This window comes from Sparassis crispa (assembly GCF_003851025.1).
Source record: "Sparassis crispa DNA, contig_000006F, whole genome shotgun sequence".
Classification (NCBI taxonomy): domain Eukaryota; kingdom Fungi; phylum Basidiomycota; class Agaricomycetes; order Polyporales; family Sparassidaceae; genus Sparassis; species Sparassis crispa.
In genome coordinates this window covers 1501147-1518944 of record NW_020939753.1, presented here as the reverse complement: position 1 = coordinate 1518944, position 17798 = coordinate 1501147, and the positions used below count along the sequence as shown (strand labels likewise).

Sequence of the window (17798 nt, the reverse complement as noted above, 5' to 3'; positions counted from 1 at the left end):
GGTGATCATATTTCATGAAAAACTTCATTGCACCTGTAGATACTGAGCCCCTCGACACTGCGCAGGAGACGAGTACGACCCTCATCTCAGCTAACCTAGAACCTCATCATGTCTGCACTCAACCGAGATCTGCGATCCGTGGGATCGTTCACGCCTTACTATAGTGGCACTTCAGCGGTTCCCAACGAAGACTTTGTCCTGTTTCACGGGAAAGACAAGGTACTGTGTACCTGCCATCTTGAAAAAACCTTTCTCGTTATTTTCGCAATGAAGCCGAATAGACTGGTCGAACGCTTCGGACATCCAGCGGATACTCCAAGACAGATCTCATGGAGGCGCCGATGCAGAAACCCATTCGTGCGGAGCTGTACAGATAAGTGTTTACAGTACGTCTCCTCAATAAATCGGTCACGCCAGCATGCCCAACAGCTATAGGACCCAAGTCGTTCTTCAAGCTTCAAGTCCCAGGTGGACGGTCTTCCTGCGCGTCTGCCCGAAGCTCCACCTAGACGCTTCCGTCCAGCTGCTGTTCCGGAATACCGACGACGAAGAGGGGATGCGGGCGACGGAGTGATCGAGATGTACACGTACGGACTTTATTGACACTTTAATTGACTGATTAATCGATTATCCTTGACTGATGGGGTCTGCATCGGTGACAACAAGTTGACGTTGCCACGGAGGAAGGAGCCGTTGCCGCTTGTTGATGAGAATAAGCTTGTACCGCGCAGGGTCGAGTTTCTGCGAGAGCTCGCGGGCAGCGAGGGAGCCTATGAAGCCGCCGCCGACGATGACCGCGTTCTTCTGGGAGTCGTTCTTCTTTGACATGGCTGGAGGAGGTGGGCTCTATACGGCTCTGTGACGGGTGCCAATGAGATGGGGGTTGCTGGCTGGGTTCGATGGGCGGGCGACAAGGCTTTATAGTCTGGGGTTGCAGCAGATTGCAGGTGACAGCGGCATGGAACATAGCTCACATATTTCACAATTCTGTGATGTCCTACATACTGAGAATTTGCTAGTGTCAACTAATATCCGGTAACCTGCTCTTGACCATCCACTTTGCCACGGACATTCACGTCTCTTCGAGTCTCCCTAGTGCAATGACGCCAGCGATCACAAAATACAACTCAATAAATTTTCACCAACTAATGTAGCACAGATATGGTGAACCATACAAGATTGCGGGTAACAAGATCAAACTACCAAGCATGCCCCTACCGACTGAATTTTATACATAAGTAGACGTACACCGGGGGTAAATGAGATACGCAATCTGGGAAATTTAAGGAACCTAATGGCTGTGACACCATTGCGTACCGGCCATCTATCATTGCATGGCAGGACTGTTCGGACCATAGTGTATAGCAATGTCCTTTTCTCTGTCTGTTCAAAATCAGCGAAGACGGTGCACCAAGATTGGTACCACAGCCGTACCAGGTCTCGTCTACTTTGATCTCCGTGGTAGTCTGCACCTGTATCTTAAGATCCTAGGTCATGTCAGGAACGTTGGTCGATACACTGTGTTCAAAGAACAGACCTTGTCATTGTACATTTTACCCACAAAGCGCTGGGAATGCTCATCATTCGTGACTCCGCTCGACACGTTCATCGTAGTCAAAGGTATCGCGGAGACAACAGCGTCAGCGCGGCTCTTGTACAGTGATTGCCTTGCATTGAAAGTGGCCAGGAGGGCATTCAATGATACTATGCGCATTTCCGTGAGCTGCTACGCAAAGCGAGGGGCGGTGGCTCACGCTTCGGGAGCATGAAGTAAATCGCCAGGGTAGTGAACGGAGTTGACATAGTCGCATACTGTGGGCCAACACCCTCAGCGGGTGCCTGAACACAACTGTAAATTGAAGTCACCGTCACCAAGCAAGCAATCATGCACATGCTGAGACATTCGGATTCAATAAACGTCGCACCAAATACCCGTGACTAAAACCTTACCAGTTGAGCGAGCCAGTATTGATGCTATACAACATGAGTACACGAAGTGCTGAATCGGTCGTCCTGCAGGAATGCAGAATCAGCGAGATTATGGAGGCAGTTCGCGATCAGACAAGCCTTGAGAAGCCGCTACGTTGCTTTTTCAACAGTACACAAATTGATATAGTGGTAAGACCATCTGCCACGATGCCACAGGAGAAACCTGTATAAAAAACCCACTGCAGGAGCACACGCATGCCAATGTATGGATCAGTAACGACGGCGAACAATACGTGTGAACTTCCCAAGATTACCGATAAAGCTGTCAGTCTCACGAAATCCACGGTCATGAACCTGCGCGTCCTCAAGGTTAGTTCAGCCACCAAGAATTTCAAACGAGAATGATCTTGCCCTCTGATAGCGAATCCTGTGCTCGAATTACGAACTGACATTGAGCCTGAGAAAGCAGTGAGATATCACACTTACTGACCTGCGGTGCTGACTTCACAACTCATGTCAACAATGAGGGAAGGCTTCTGACCTTGGCAGTACACTCACCGGAGGATACAAGATTGCTGACAAACTACAAAAAGTCGTTAAGGCATGCATGTCAAAAATGAAAGAAGGAAACCTTACTATAGTGAGACATAGAACTGCGAGACCTGTACTCTTCTTGCTACCCACTGGGAAATACATTCAGTTTCTTATCTTAAAGTTTCCGGACCTACAAAACATGGTTGCTCACATCTCCATACTCGCTGGCAAAACAAACTACAAAAGAAACCATTAATTCTATAAGGATCTATAGAACTAGTACATACCATCTCACGATCAATTCAATTATGCTCTTGCTTGATAATAAGTAGATGGTTAGTTACTTGTAAATGAGAAAACTGAACTCACAGTCGTGAGGATATGTGCCTAGCCAAGATCAGAGGTTGTGAATCTAAAGCTAACCAGCATGCACACACTCACCATCATGGTCCTGCACAGAGGTCTATATTGAGCTATTGAACAAGTGGGGAAAACACAGTACTAACCACGTTATAGTGAGGAGACGGATCGGGTCCGCGAAGTCAGAGATTGCATAGGTGTAGACCCCACTTGTAATGAATGCGAGATGTACACCATCGAGAATCCTTGGATCTAGTGTTATTTTCACGGAGACTGATTGGAGTAATCATCCGCATACCAGAGGGCGAATACCTGAAAACTATCATTGGCCAGGTTCATACTTTGTCTGACTCGGATATCCACATACCATGATCTTCAAGAGGATGGTATCTGTCTGACTATGTTGATAGTAAACAAATGTTTGAACACTGGTTATCCCATAGAAGCTATAAAAATACGAGATCAGGGCATCTGTACAGCTAACAATGCATGCGACCCACATTGCTGCTCCTATGTTGCCTGTCACATTGTTAAGAAACACATCCGGCGATGATAATAATGGTGTGCGAACCTAGAAACACCACACCTAACGATATACCTAATTGCAACGGCGAGGATGTCATTGATAGATATACCTCAAGCTGTTTGTGTCGAAGGGGGGGAGAAGATGTCGCCGACACGCCCACTTATAACTGGCCGGTCTAAGATTCTGGCACATTGATCAGTGGGTCAGAATCTCCATCCATTTCTATGCACAGCCAGCAGGTGATGATGATGATGACGAAACCTATAGAGTAGTATCTGTCACGGTGCTTCAAGGCGACTCGGAGACAGTGCGCCGCCGACAGGTCCCAGTGATTTGTCGACATTGTGGCACTCAAGCATATTAATTAACTCGCGCGGGTACATGGTTGCAATCTAGCTACAACACTGGGCCGGCATACCTGAATGGGACCAATGCTGCGGACAACAACCTACTTGAGCGCCGAATAACTGGATTCAACAGGCGTCCACCAACGTGCACTTCGCAAGGTCGGTGGCATTATTATTGAATTCAGTCCAGCCACTGTTATCGCGAGGCCAATGTATCTTTCGAATCACGGTAAAACCTTTCTCACATCGCGAGTGTCAGCCTCTCAAGTAGCCCGTTCAAAACGCCTACGTGCAGTTGAAATCTCCTCCAGCACCACAGCCTTCAAATTTATTACTAGTTATTATCGTGCTCTCAGCTTATCTCCAATAACAATTCTGACGTCGATGACCTATTGATACTGTCATAGTGTCGAGCAAATGTATATGGTCTGATAATGGCCCATCGGAGGTAAGACATCCCGGGGCAAACACATTTGTGTCGAACGCCTGCAATTACACTGTTCTGTGCCCGATAACGAGAGCGAACGAGGTCAAATCGTTCCATCTGTCCATTGTGTGACCACATCTCCATCACAATTTATTTCCATCATCTCACACCGAGGTTCGGGCAGTGATGAAGGCCACAACTGATATCCCAAATGTCTACGGAGAACTATCAAATATCTCACAAGCCTCAAAATGCTGAAACGAACTCAAGAGTCTCTTGGTACCATCCAAGACTCGGAGAGCATGGGTGTCGTTCTCAGGTGAGTTATTTCTTTATCCATCTCTCCGAGGCTCTCACTGACATCTTGTCCCTCGACTGCCCCGTTTTCCACCCTTGCATTGGCTCGGAGGTGAGGACATTATGCCATTCCACGCGGTATCACAATGTCGTCCAATTCCAGTGCTATGGTCATTCGCCCTTCTCAGCCACAACACTGCGCTATTGACGTCAAGCGTGAAACACGGAACAACAGGTGCTATCGTGCTTTTTGCTCTGCTCCTACTTAAGACTTGTTTACTTATGACACTGTGGGCCCGGTAGGTGCGTACGCTCATTCGCGTAGGCAGGCAACTAACCATGACTTGGTCGCACGCTATCGAAATCGAAGTAGTAGAGTGCTCGGTAATGTACTGTATTGGCTGCATCGATAACAACGGATTCAAGAATCCATCAACTACTGGTTCAATTCAGCTATACCTATACGGATTATGACACTGATATTGTGCTCTGTCGACAATTTGTGCTGTCAAAGAAAATGTGATTGATGCGGGACTTCCGACAAGTAGAGAATGCCTCTTGACGCGTCGTGAACGCACGGGTGGAGATGAAGATCTAACCTAATTGTTTCTTCATTTTCTACTGAGAAGAGGACCCCCCTTATAGATAGCCGCACGAACATCGAGAGTGAAGCAGAGTGTATACTCTGCCTGGGAAGACTATATGGTTACACAATGGTTATACCTGATATACTTCAAATGTGGTGTTGGTAGTTGCCTGTCCGCTCAAGGACTTCCAATTACTGTGGACACGTGGGAAGGATCATTCTGTTGCACGACCGAGTAATATTTGCACCACAAAGTAGATTCCAGAGAGGCAATGCAAGGCGCGCGATCCTGAATGATGTGACCACTCGCGCAATACCGCTTGGGGAAGTGGACATCATAAGGTGATGCTCCTACTGCTTGATACAACCTGTGCGGTCTCGAAACAGACATTAAAAGCTGCAAAGTGTTACGAAACATAGCAGTTGCGAAAGACTCACGGTATGAGCTTGAGCGACCGTGTCCCCGAAGACAATGCCTTATCGTGGTACAAGTTCGATGGAACCGTTTGGAGGGGGGGCAACCCCTTGCGAGTACCCGCATCGACGCGGAGAAGGGCACCGCGGACGCGGACAGGTAGGCACTTTGACGAAGGAGTGCACAGAGCACAATCGCACAAGGACGCTGGGCCGATCGATCACTCTCATGCCTTCGTCCATGGAAATTCGCTATCCTGTACGTTTCGAGATTAAGAGGACTCGCAGAAGTTGAACGGGCAGTTTCTCGACCTACCGCGTTCGCGTGGGGGGCTGGTAATGAGACGGCCTTCGCTTTTCAAGTTGAGAGTCCTCGGTGTCGGATAGTTGACCAAATGGTTTGGGGATCGTACCAGTTCCCTCTGAGGGGAATGGAGTGGGACATCAACGAGGCGCGAGACGATACTGAGATAAATGGTCATCTAGAGCGCGTAGAGGCTAGTCGGAGTACCTAGGAAGACTCAGCGCGACTTGGCAAACGGTCACGATGCATCGTGCGGTGTATTATTCTTGGCTGTAATGCCGTTCCTGACTTGTTCCTGCAGCGCTACCAGATGTTCTCCGTCACTGTGAAGGCCATGGCCAGGCTAGACAGTTCCGATGCATTCCTACTTCATCGAATGTAATCCGATTGAAAAGGCACGGCAAAAACACTAATGCGTCACATCTTTGATAAAATCTCCTGACCTCATGATAGCAGACATATTAGTACGTAACTCGTCAACTTGTTACTTTCCGTGACCAGGTTGCACTAGTCACAACCTGTCGACACACCCTATGGCAAGTAGAATTGCAGTCACTCTTTCCTCCTGAGCCTCAGGCACATCATTGTTAGGGTAATAGCCTTGATATATCTTGCACGACTGATATCCATCCAGCCCTTCAACCACAGCAACCGAGGTGAGGGCTGGCAGGGGTTGATTCTAATGGTTTTAAGAACTTCGAAGGCTCTCTCAATGACTGTGTACGTACCCGATGAACGAATCCCCACGGGTATGTGCCATCTGCCCAGGGAATTTGAATGAATGGTGCAACACCACCTTTAGCATTCATGCTGTTGTATATCTGTGGGGAAAAATAAACCCAGCAACATCAACATGGTCATCACTTGCCATGATGCATACATTTCCTGAGGTCCTTTGAGTGTCCGCAAGTCGTCGATTTCCATCCGCAAGCAGCCGATTGGTGTCGTCGAGTCGCCGATTGGTATCGTCAAGCAGCCGATTGGTATCGTCAAGTCGCCGCTCAAGTCGTTGAAAGCCCTTCCTGATATCACGGCGTAGTTCCCGCATGGTCTGATTGAACCAAACCGGCGCAGCATCTGGAGACAACTCAGTCATAAGCATGAACAGCAGGACACTTATTCTCACTGTTATCGGAGGCGGTCATCACAGATGCCTTGTATTTGATTGCGGACGCGAACTGGGCGTTGTTAGCCCGTCCACGCACTGTCCGTGCAAGCTGCCATTTAGTCACATAAATTAATCGCCATCACGTTGTTTGCTTACTGTAATTGATCTCCACTTGCCTCTCATACAACTTTGCCTGACAGATGTCATAGTCACTGGGAGGTATGTTGGGCTGTGGCGGAAGTTCTTCTCCGGCTTCTATGCGCAGTTGTATCACCATTGGAGTATCCTGAAGATCTTCACGGTCCGACAAAGATGGCGAGTCAGACATATTGCTTTAGACGTTGATTTTGCGAAATACTGTGTAGAGCTGCTCACAAACAGTTGAAGTTGACTTTCGTATATTGCGGTCGCGTAGTCTCGGGATTTGCCGTTCCACTGAAGGTGAACAATGCGAACTTCAAAGGACTCGCTGACGATTCAGTTGGGGATACCGGTACTGATAGAAAGGGTCCCTTTTCTTTTTCTTTTCACCCATCGGTACACGGTGAGCTACAGTCGACCTCCTTGGTTGGTGAGAGGACGGCAGAACCACAGAGCATACCATTTGCGGCGAGCTCGATCGACGTGGTGGCGCACTCCTTCGGTCTAGACCGGATGCAGCCCGAACTCCAACCCGGCTCAGCGGGGCGCTGCACAGTAAATTTACAGTACTCGTGAAACAAAATGTATGCAAGTCGAATGCAAGAACGACAAGACGAGCGCACGGTCGACGGGTATCACATTGCCGCAAAGATTAGCTCTACATCAGCGCGCACGAGTCCGCGCGGGTGTGGAAGGTACGTGGTCCAACTGCGATGGAATGAGAAGAAAAAAACTATGCGAGTAGTAAAGGGTAGCAAAATGCGGAAGAGGGGAAGCGGGGGACGAAATGCGAGTACGTGCGCTGAATGTGTTGTCCGTACTACAGTATCGCCGACGCTATCCCGACCGCCGCCACGGCCGACACCAAGCCTCCTATACTTCTGGGCCCCAACGCACGTATGCGGTCGCCCGCGTTTACTGCAAGGTCTGCCTGCACCGTGAGAGAGCCCGAGGAGACGTTGCGAAGCGCCTGTGTGGGGAGCATGTTCGGCGTCGTGGAGACGAGGCTCTGCTGCGGCATCGGCGTGCCGTCGAACTGGAATAGCTGCAGCTGGTAGCCGAGGGCGGGGTCCTGGTAAATCGACCAGCTCTGGTACGTCTCTGTGTCGTTGTACGACTGGATGAATTTCGATACGGCACCGCACGGGTCCTGGATCTGCTGAAACCCGTCGCCGAACGGTGTCATGAGGATGGAGCCGTTTGGCGCGAGCACGTATTCCCCGTGACACCAGTTTATGACGCCGACGATACATGTCGGCTGCGTGCCTTCACACCGATGCTATCAGTCGCAGCGGCGAGGAGACAAGCACTGGTAGCTAACCGTTGCCATTGAATCGATATCGCGCGATCTCGTAGAATCCGTCGTCCGTGCTTGATGGCCGGAGCTCATCAGCAGCGCACAGATAGACCCTGATGATCAGACTCACAACGAGTACGAGACGCCCGTTGTTGAAGGGTAGTTGAAAGTTTGATTTGCTGGGTTGGCGAATTGCTGCAGGTGCCCCGAGCATAGGTTGGCCCCAATTCTAGTGACAGGTAAATGTGAAGAGACGTACCGGACCCGTTACCACGTTTCCCGAACCCGACGCCCATGTCCCTGAAAGGGTTGTCACGTTATGGCCAGCATCGAGGATGATGTCCTGCGCCAGCGCGGGTACTGCTAGAAGCAGTGCGAGAAGCGGAGTGAGGAACATCGTTGAAAAGTCGTCGTCGCACGGGATGAAAGATGGCAAAGAGAAGGAACGAGCAGGCAGGGGGCCGTCGAGCGCAGATGGCGTGTAGGCGCAGGCTGGCTGGAGCGAGTCGTCACGGTGGGCGGTGGTAAAGAACGTGTTTGCGCTTGTTGTTCTGCTACTCTGCCGCCGCTTTCGGTGAGAAAATCGAGCAAATTATAGCTCTCGTTTCCATCGCGCACATGGCAACGAGCTTCCACTGGTCGTATGTTTCAATATTTTTCTTTCTCTTTGCTCGAACGTCCTGACCGTCGCAGCGAGCGGCCGCGACACCGTCCGAGCTCATTCACGGCCTGACCGGGAATCATTAGTGTTCATACTTGCCCGAATTGGCAGGTCTCGATGCGCTGCGATCCGGACGTCCCGTCACAGGAGTAGCTTCGGCGCAAACCCCTCCAGCCCCAGGAGCGACAACTCGCCCAGGTCCTCGAAGGAGAATACGTATGCAGACATCCTGACATTGGAGTCGATAACGTGCAATTTATATCGGGTATGAATATACAAGGCATGGTCGTAGTATCGCATGGCCGCTATACTAAGTTCATTACCTCGACATGCTGGGAGTCGGGTCGTGACACCATACAGTACGATTTCAGAATAGAACACCGACGCTTCATCTGTTCTTGTACCTGAATTTGTGCTCCCGGTGAGCCATATCGTTGACATTCAATCCTCCTTGCTGTAAATACTTAAAAGTTTCACACAGAATTTGATACCACCAGGAGATTGCTCAACGTTGCCATACGCTTCTGCTGGACCCAGACATTGGAAATCACGAAGCTGTCGCTCTGCACTTATCTACTGCCGCATTTCAATGAGCGAAGGATCCTCAGGCCCGCAAGGATAATTATAAAGTGTATGTGGGCGCTGCGGTTTAGTCATGTCCTAGGTGAGCTGCGTATATTCAATTTCACCGAATGCGTTTTGCCAGTGAACGACAGCTAGCGAAGATGCTCAACAGACGGGTGTAATTTGAGTGGTTCTTTACACTCGAAGTTCAGCCGGTTCAAGAACACCACGCTCAACTCAAGAAAATATGTCGGTCGTTCGCTCAGCACTGCTGCCTAGCCGGCCGGTCGGTTCACGACCAATATTTGAGATGGGCCGACACCAAGGGAGCTACCGGAAATTCTGATGCGCAAATGCGCAAAGTCCCGTCCAACGTTGTTCATGCTGGTACAGCCAAACACCGTCTGCTGGGACTATCCGTTCATCTTCCTGGTATGCAAACTTCTGCACAAAGTTTAAGCCGCGCAGATCCTCAGTGCGACCGCGGCGGCGTTCCACCCGTGCCCGCCAATTTCTCATAGCGGGAATATTTCTCGATTCATACCGAGGAAGATACTTGAGCACTCCATCAGAACACTCCCCTGCCGACCTTTGCACGAACGACACTTCCTTTTCACAAGCACGTCTACGCGAGTTGCTCCGGCCCGCGCTATATCGCTACACCCGACGGTGCGTGCGCAGCATTCCGTGAGTGCATCCCCACCGATCCGCATCTGCACCTCCCATCTGAGCTGTCCAAGATAGTGCACTATCTCGATCCTCCGACGGTACTTCACGCTTGGTGCAGCGGTAACCCTCCCTTGCGACAATATTCAGGTACCCGTCCCTACGCAAACCCCAACTCTAATCCCCTCCGCCATGATTACATTCCGCACGCACGCACATCCCTCCGAGAGGTCCCGCATTCCGATGCAGACGCGTGCAGCTGCAGGGTGCGGCTGCAGGCTCCCCAGCCCAGCCCAGTGATATTACAGGACGTCGAGTCTGCACACCCTGACTAGATCTAGTATTCACGGAGCAGCTCATGATCCAGTGCGTCCCTGGCCCTGACTGAATAATCCTATTCACTTGCAGAAGCTCCAGAGCATGGTAGCCTGCGCGCAGGCTTGGGAGATCTGTTTAAGCAGGTGTTCTGCTGACCCTGGCGACAGGCTCGCGGGGTGCGGACAAAACGATCCAGCTTGAGCGAGCACAGCGATTTACTTATTCCGCTGGCGGACATGGTGTCACTTGACTCGCGTCGCGTCGATAACCGGGGGAGCACGAGGATACGTGCTAACGAGCCTCTCCGCTGTGATTGTTCACGGCTGCTGTAACCAGGGCGAAAAAGAGGTAGTAGGTAAGACACGAAAGTGGACATACGGTTACATTAATTATCCTCCCCGCGGCGCGCACTCTAGCTGTGCACGCTGGGGCGGGTCGACGATAGTAGCTACTGCAGGCGGGCTCGCTAATGGCTAAGCACGCGGACCAAAAAGTGGAGGGTGTCCGTGCATTGCTGATGTCCAAGTGGGCCGCCTTACACGACGCATTCTTCGACTGAGGTCAATCCTTCTTGAGTTCTCTCCGGATCACGAACACGCGGTCACTGTCGGCCTTCGTGCTCACCTCCCGGATTCCGCTGATGCCCTCGAGGCCTTGCACGCTGCGCCCTTTTGCGAGGACGACGTACATCTCGAGACCATCTCCGACCTGCAACGGACAGCTTGCATGAGCTCACCCCCAAATATCTAACGCAGGAAAGAATCGCACTTCGATGTGACGCTCCGTGGCGCTTGTGAATGAGTCGATGACGATGGATAGTACGCCAGGTAGTGGCAGGTGCGTGGGATGCGGGGATCCGGGCGCCGCGACCTGGTTCTTGAAGTATATCTATGTAGCATCGGGGTGCTTGTTGTCAGGTGCCAACTTCCAGATGGAGAGCGAGCCAAAGGCTCGGAGACAAACCTGGTTGTCGAGGAAGGGCTGCACCAATGACTGTGCTGCACCCGCGGCCCGACATGCCTCACGCTCGTATGAGCCGACAGGGTCAAAGGAGTACACGGCACCAGAGCCTGGGGAGATTCACAAGTTCAGCATAGAAACCATGGGATGTCGAGCGAAAGGAACCTACCATCTTCCTCAATCCCTCCGAGGATGTTGTATACATAATAGGGGAAGAAGCGCTGGGCATACAGCATCGTCTGGATAAGTCTGGCAATTGCGCGGAGAGGCATATCCTTCGCGTGCGCGTGACGATACCACTGGGTGACGGTTAACAAGGTGGATTAGAGGCTAAACGCGAAGGCAGCCTACCTCGAGCCGCTGCTTGACTTTCTTCACGAACATGTTTCCATCTGCCGCGAAGCCATTTACAGCCAATACAGCTCGGTCGGTTCTACACCAGGGTCAGCGCGACGCGCAGGAGGATGCGGGTGAAGACACGTACAGTCTAAAGACTTTTGGCGCATATCGCGTCTGAATACTGTAACCTTCGCTCTGCCTCGTGTCACCCGCAATCACGGTGAAGTCCGCACCAGCAATAGCGAGGATTGTCCCACCGTTCTCCGTGTACGGGTTAAACTGCCGCTGCTGTGGGTGGTCGTATGAACCGTCAGGCATCTCGCACACAGACGGCGGTTAGAAAAGTGGTAAAAATGGGTGGATGATGATTTGTCTGGAAGAGCGAGGATGGAGGGAGATGGAGAAAAGAGCGAAGGAGGACGAGGAGGAGTATATGTGATGGGCCGCGTCAGTATGGAGGACTAATATGGCGGACTACGTAGACGCCACCGAATCATTGAAGCCCCGTTCGCGCGGTCTGCCAAGCGGAGTTGAAAATAATATATCCGAGATTTCCGCCACCAGACCTTCTCCTTCCTCTCTCTCTTCCACATTCCTTCTTCTGCCTTTCCCGTGTTGCCATCTTCGATGCTATCTCTTCGTTCGACTCTAGCAGAAAACAATAGCGGTTTCTTCTCCCCCTATGCCGTTAACCTCCGTCAAGAATTCTGATGCTCGTTGCACGCTGTCCGACTATTTCCCGGCTGTTCATCCTTCTCTGCCAATGCAAATAACTTTCTATGTTGGTTGTTGGTATCATGACACATATTCACCTGACGAACCTCGCCTTGCATTGCTTAAATGACAAGATGGAGCTGTCTCGACTCCCGAGCGCGACATTTCCGTCGCTCTATGTGCGTTAGATTATGTCCGCAGCTTCACTGAATCTTGGCAGCTGCCTTCGTCTCCGAGGTTGTTGCGAGCCCACTCTGTGCTCCGATGGCAGCCCTGCATGACATTCCTGCCGACCATTTAATGTGCGAATTTTCTGCTTCGGCGATTTGAACTATCCATTCTCGTTTGACCGTGCTGCGCTGCCCGGGGACCAAATACTGTCTCCTATCGGTAGCTATGCCATGCATGACGGGTATGTTATCTCCCGATAATTTGGTCAGCGTTTCGCGCTCTACCAGGTTCACGTTGGAATCACGCCGTTTCAAAGTATAGCTCCCAACTTCCACCATTTCTTCCTGGAATTAGGCACAGATACGCGCTTGTAACGCCTCAGATCTGGTGGCACTTATTGACACCGACTACACCGTCGCCCACCTTATTTTCGTCAGTCAGAAAGTTGCAAAGCTCCGCAAGGCCTCTGGTTCCGACGTTATCAGATCAATTCCGGATGATCTCGCTTGAAGCGCTCTGAACATCATAACAGGCGTTCATCCTGGCTGTCTCTCCACCGCCGCACCGACATCGCCGCCTCGTGCACAATCGCTGGACCTGCTGACTGTATCGTTGGACTGCCTACGCCTGCACCTGCGCGGCATGTCGTTCTCGTAATGCACAGCGCAAACCCATCTTTTACCTTCTACATACGTTGGATTCCCACACAGCACACACCCTCTTCGCGCTAGTGCGCTCCATCCTCGCATAATCTTCCGGCAAGAAGTCAGCAGGCTCTCCGGCATAGTGATCGCGCAGGAACTTTACCCCGGAGCGCCCTATTCACTGCACATCTATGTCCAAGCGAAGCAACCTTGACGAGATGCGACAAGTCGTTCCCCGGATGTTCTATTCTCTCATTACCTTTCTGCAGTCGCGAGCTCTCACCGTTATCCGTGCGGAGCCGAATATTGTGCAGCAACCATTCTTCCGTCGTGTCGAATCTGCACGTCTGCTAATGATCGAGTTGAAGGAGATCAGCGCGACCGTCAAAAGGGATTGATGTCACGGACTTTGACGTCAAGGCGAGCCTACCATGCGCACATCGCCCTTCGTGGCGTCAGTCAATCATCAGCGAAAGCTTCGTGTCTTGCGCTGCGGAGCCTCTCGAAGGCATGTTTCTCTATTCGAAGTTCTTCCACGATACTCAGGAAGGGTTCGCCGTCGGTGCGCGGTCATTTCACTTGCTATTCATGGCTTACTGCCAATTTCTGTACATGATAACTGGCCCCTTCCAAGCTATCTAGACAAAGAAGCCCGTTTGCTTTGCTGTATCTCTACCCTCGGGGCGTTACTGTTCACACCCCAAATTCCATCCGTCGCCTTGTACTCTGGCACGATCGCGCCCCGCCTATCCCTTGGATCGCGATCTAAGTTTGCTTTCTTGGCAGGTCTTCCCCTATGCATGGCAAATAATCGCCTCAATGGGAACGTTGTTGTACGTAGGAACGCTATCTTTCGTGCCCAGAATCTATAGCGTCCGTCTGAAGTGCATCTCCGTTCGATCTGCACATCGCGGTGCAAGGACACTAGGTCATCTAATATCCACCCATCCACTGGTGGTTGCAACGTCTGTGTATGGATTACTTTGGTTTTCTGCCTGTGGGTCTCACATCGGATGGTTTATCGAAGACTTCTGCTTGGTAGTCTTCCCTTTTTTCGCGGTCAGATATTCGTTGCTTCTCCGCAGGTGACAGATATAGGATCACCTGGTTTTGTCTGGCACGCTCAGAAGCTCAAACTCGTTCACACATCCTCCATCGGCGAATCTTGATCGGCAAGCTGTAAATGTCCGTGCTAATACTTCCGCACCATTGCCTCCGATCCGTGTAGCACTGTCTCGCTTTTTGCTACGGATTCATCGCGGTTCTTCCCTATACGTGCTGGTAGGTCTATTTCTTTCACTGTCGAAAGTTGACTCACGCGTTCCGCCACATGCAATGACCGAGAGGTCAATATTCGGGTCAAATGCGCTAAGCAGCAAGAATCTAACCTGAGACGATGCTCGGCCTCATATGGGGGCTGCTGACTGCCGAGTGAGTGGTAACCCATAGTACCTACATACGCAAAAATAGAAGCATGGCTACTGACAAAAACGAGTTTTCGTGTCAAGTACTGCTAAAGCCAAGGCCATGGTGCAAAATTCAAAATCCCCGCTTATGCTCCTGGAACAGAGGCCTGAAACACCATCGCGAGGAAGTGAGCCACCACTACAGTGGGCAACACGTAAAATTAGTGGACGACCAGGTGCAACAACTGTTATACGTCGGGTGAGGCGCAGCACATACAGGTCTAGCGAGCAGAATCCGAATATAGCGGGTGAAGATTAGCTAGAGGAAAGTATAATAGTACCAAAGCTTGACCGTCGTGTATAATTCTCTCCGCTTTATAAAGATTGTCGGGCTTGTGCTTCGGTGCAAATTTTCATGTGATTCATGAACTTCAACTCACTGCTTTGTGCAACATATGCCTCTGACTTGAATTGAGGGCGCAGTCGACACCCAGTGCGTCATGCGCAGCGGCTAGTGGAGCAGCTACTACTCTCTTAAAGCGGAACTAGTGAATCAAAGCTTCATCCACTACAGCACTATGTTGATTCCAGACAAATGCTACGCGCTCACGCACTCAGACAAGACACTAACCGCGGCACTGGCCTCTTCGCCGACATTTGCGCCCGGTGAACTGGGCAAGTATCTTTATGAGCACCACCATGCGAGACACCCGCATTTTCTCTCCACCCTAAAGCGCATGATGCTCAGGACCGGTGCGACGCCGGAAGAGAGCAAAAGGGCTGCAGTGGAGGACGAGCCGTCCAAGGAAGATCTCGACAGAGCTGCGGAATGCGGACAGTTTGGCACCAGGCCGAGCGATCTGTTCTTGAAGGTGTGTGGGCGTATGTGTCGGAAATCATTGCAGATTTGACCCGAGTTGCACAGATATACCACGACGTCCTACTAACGTTGGACGTCGACCCGTGGGCAGGCGTCGTGTCCCCACCTCTCCTCGGCTCGCGTGGGGTCATCCCGCTCTCCATAATCTCTGTCATACCGGACATCATCCAGCACCACTACGACTGCATCGTGCTCGCCGAGTCCGAAGTCTTTTTCGCCACCAACTTCTGGCAAGCATCCAAGTCCGCGACCAAGATCTGCGACGCGCTCATCGAGCTCTCGAAGCGCGCGGAGCGGCGCGGCAGAAAGGTCGTCGTGAAGCTGATGTACGACCGCGCAAACCTGAAGATGATCACTGATAGCCACCTCTCCGTTCCGGAGCAAGAATGGCTCCAGGACGAGGTGAAGCTCCCCAAGCGGAGCGACATGCCCGGCATCGACTTCGAGGTCGTCAATTTCCATCAGTGAGCACCGCGTTCCTCTGCGTGCATAGACTTGAATTCCTCGATCATTTAGGCCCATGCTTGGGACGTTCCACAGCAAGTTCATGGTCGTCGACCGGAAGATGGCTATCCTCTGCTCGAACAACACTCAGGACCGTCCGAACATGGAATCGATGGTACACCTCGAAGGCCCCATCGTGGACAGCGTGTACGACATGGCGCTCATCAGCTGGTCCCGCGCTATGGAACCGCCACTGCCCAACCTCGCGAAGCCGTATGAAAAGCCGGCAGAGGGGTACAAGTTTGGAATGGACAACCCATATATGACGACGCACAATCTCGATGGAAGAAAGGGCGCGGAGATCTTCCAGAAGCTGCAGCAGAGCGCGGAGAGTCGTGTGGCAAGTGATGGCGAACATGTTGGCCTGCCTGCTGAGGACAAGCCCTTTATTTCTGGAAAATACCAGACTATCACGGAGCACCTCAGTGCGTAACCAGATTTTTCTTTTCATATCTGCCAGTGCGCGATATCAACCGTATTTCAGATGCGGGAGATCAGGACACCCTGCCGACCGTGGAGCACGATGCGGCCACCGACGAGGAATACATTCCCCACATCCTCCACGCGCCGCACGATGAGTGCCCGATGGCCCTCGTCAACAGACCGCCGAATGGCAGGCCTGGAAACGACGACCGTGCGTTGATCAATCCCCAGGATGCCGCATGGCTCGCAGGGCTCAAGTACGCCAAGGAGAAGGTGTTCATTCAGACCCCGACCTTCAATGCAGAGCCCGTCTTGCAGGGAGTCCTGAGCGCGGTCAGGAGAGGCATCGAGTGCTCTCTGTACGTCGACGTTGGCTTCAATGATGGTGGTGAGGTGCTGCCACTCCAGGGTGGTACGAACGAGGAGATCGTGAAGAAGATGTACGCGGAACTGAAGGAGGAAGAGAAGGACAGGCTGAAGTACTACTGGTATACGGGAAGGGATCAGTGCAAGCCGATCAATGCCCACCTGAATCAGCGGAATTGTCATGTACGAGGTCGTCTATGTACGAGTGGTTCGTCTCTAACACAAGTGCAACTTTAGGTTAAACTCATGGTGATCGACGACTCCGTCGGCATCGCAGGTAACGGAAATCAAGGTAAGACTCCGGTTCTTCCTCTCGACCTGTGCTCACATTCCTCTCAGATACTCAGTCCTGGTTCCATAGCCAGGAAGCGAACGTCATGATCGACAACCCTGCCATTTGTCGTGAGTGGCTGGACGCCATTCGTGGCCTACAGAACACCCACTTGCACCGTGTTGGTTGCGATGGAGTGTGGCGTGATGCACAGGGCGTTGAGCTCACAGGCTCGACTGGGGTGAAGAGTGGTGTTCTTGGTGTGATCAAAGGTGTACAAGGAAGCATTGCGCGGGTGAGAGGGAAGGGCGGTTTCTAAGTCCTCCACACGGGGGAAGATTCAGAAACGGTCTTCCTGTTTTTATTTTGGGATGGAATGTACAGTACTGATCACGGATAAGTCCATCTCGAGAACCTCCGACAATCCTGGCGGCCATTGTCACTGCCGGCTGTAAACATAAGGCTCTTCGGTCTGCTGTATGGGGTTTATTGCTCTTCCCTGGCTTGCGCTCTCTGCAGCCTCATCTTTACATCCACCGTGACTGGCACAGGACGCATAACCCTTTTTTTCCCGAGGAAATAACTTGGAAAAATGTGTGGAAATCAATAAAGTTATACTGCGGGAAAAACATGAGGAAAAA

General features: G+C 51.5%; 7 protein-coding genes across 7 annotated transcripts; 2 read left to right on the top strand and 5 right to left on the bottom strand.

Annotated features, from left to right (window-relative positions):
* Positions 1 to 108: 108 nt before the first annotated feature.
* SCP_0705360 (hypothetical protein) lies at positions 109 to 574 on the top strand (the record flags this gene model as incomplete). The annotated part of the gene is made up of 3 exons (XM_027760461.1): positions 109 to 219; positions 274 to 386; positions 436 to 574. The coding sequence occupies 3 exons, from the start codon at positions 109 to 111 to the stop codon at positions 572 to 574; spliced, it is 363 nt and encodes a 120-aa protein (XP_027616262.1).
* Positions 575 to 627: 53 nt separating this feature from the next.
* On the bottom strand, positions 628 to 828 carry SCP_0705350 (hypothetical protein; the record flags this gene model as incomplete). The annotated part of the gene is made up of 1 exon (XM_027760460.1): positions 628 to 828. One exon carries the CDS (start codon positions 826 to 828, stop codon positions 628 to 630), a length of 201 nt encoding a protein of 66 aa, XP_027616261.1.
* A 5407-nt stretch (positions 829 to 6235) lies between these two features.
* On the bottom strand, positions 6236 to 7160 carry SCP_0705340 (hypothetical protein; the record flags this gene model as incomplete). Its single annotated transcript, XM_027760459.1, has 5 exons — positions 6236 to 6403; positions 6453 to 6545; positions 6605 to 6801; positions 6851 to 6928; positions 6989 to 7160. 5 exons carry the CDS (start codon positions 7158 to 7160, stop codon positions 6236 to 6238), a joined length of 708 nt encoding a protein of 235 aa, XP_027616260.1.
* Positions 7161 to 7793: 633 nt separating this feature from the next.
* SCP_0705330 (Protein rot1) lies at positions 7794 to 8667 on the bottom strand (the record flags this gene model as incomplete). Its single annotated transcript, XM_027760458.1, has 4 exons — positions 7794 to 8239; positions 8295 to 8344; positions 8401 to 8465; positions 8530 to 8667. 4 exons carry the CDS (start codon positions 8665 to 8667, stop codon positions 7794 to 7796), a joined length of 699 nt encoding a protein of 232 aa, XP_027616259.1.
* A 405-nt stretch (positions 8668 to 9072) lies between these two features.
* SCP_0705320 (hypothetical protein) lies at positions 9073 to 9231 on the bottom strand (the record flags this gene model as incomplete). The annotated part of the gene is made up of 1 exon (XM_027760457.1): positions 9073 to 9231. One exon carries the CDS (start codon positions 9229 to 9231, stop codon positions 9073 to 9075), a length of 159 nt encoding a protein of 52 aa, XP_027616258.1.
* A 1809-nt stretch (positions 9232 to 11040) lies between these two features.
* SCP_0705310 (Proteasome subunit beta type-6) lies at positions 11041 to 12096 on the bottom strand (the record flags this gene model as incomplete). The annotated part of the gene is made up of 6 exons (XM_027760456.1): positions 11041 to 11187; positions 11248 to 11367; positions 11443 to 11549; positions 11609 to 11738; positions 11791 to 11872; positions 11924 to 12096. The coding sequence occupies 6 exons, from the start codon at positions 12094 to 12096 to the stop codon at positions 11041 to 11043; spliced, it is 759 nt and encodes a 252-aa protein (XP_027616257.1).
* Positions 12097 to 15291: 3195 nt separating this feature from the next.
* On the top strand, positions 15292 to 17476 carry SCP_0705300 (predicted protein; the record flags this gene model as incomplete). The annotated part of the gene is made up of 6 exons (XM_027760455.1): positions 15292 to 15585; positions 15639 to 16057; positions 16110 to 16522; positions 16582 to 17069; positions 17124 to 17178; positions 17226 to 17476. The coding sequence occupies 6 exons, from the start codon at positions 15292 to 15294 to the stop codon at positions 17474 to 17476; spliced, it is 1920 nt and encodes a 639-aa protein (XP_027616256.1).
* Between the last annotated feature and the right edge of the window lie 322 nt (positions 17477 to 17798).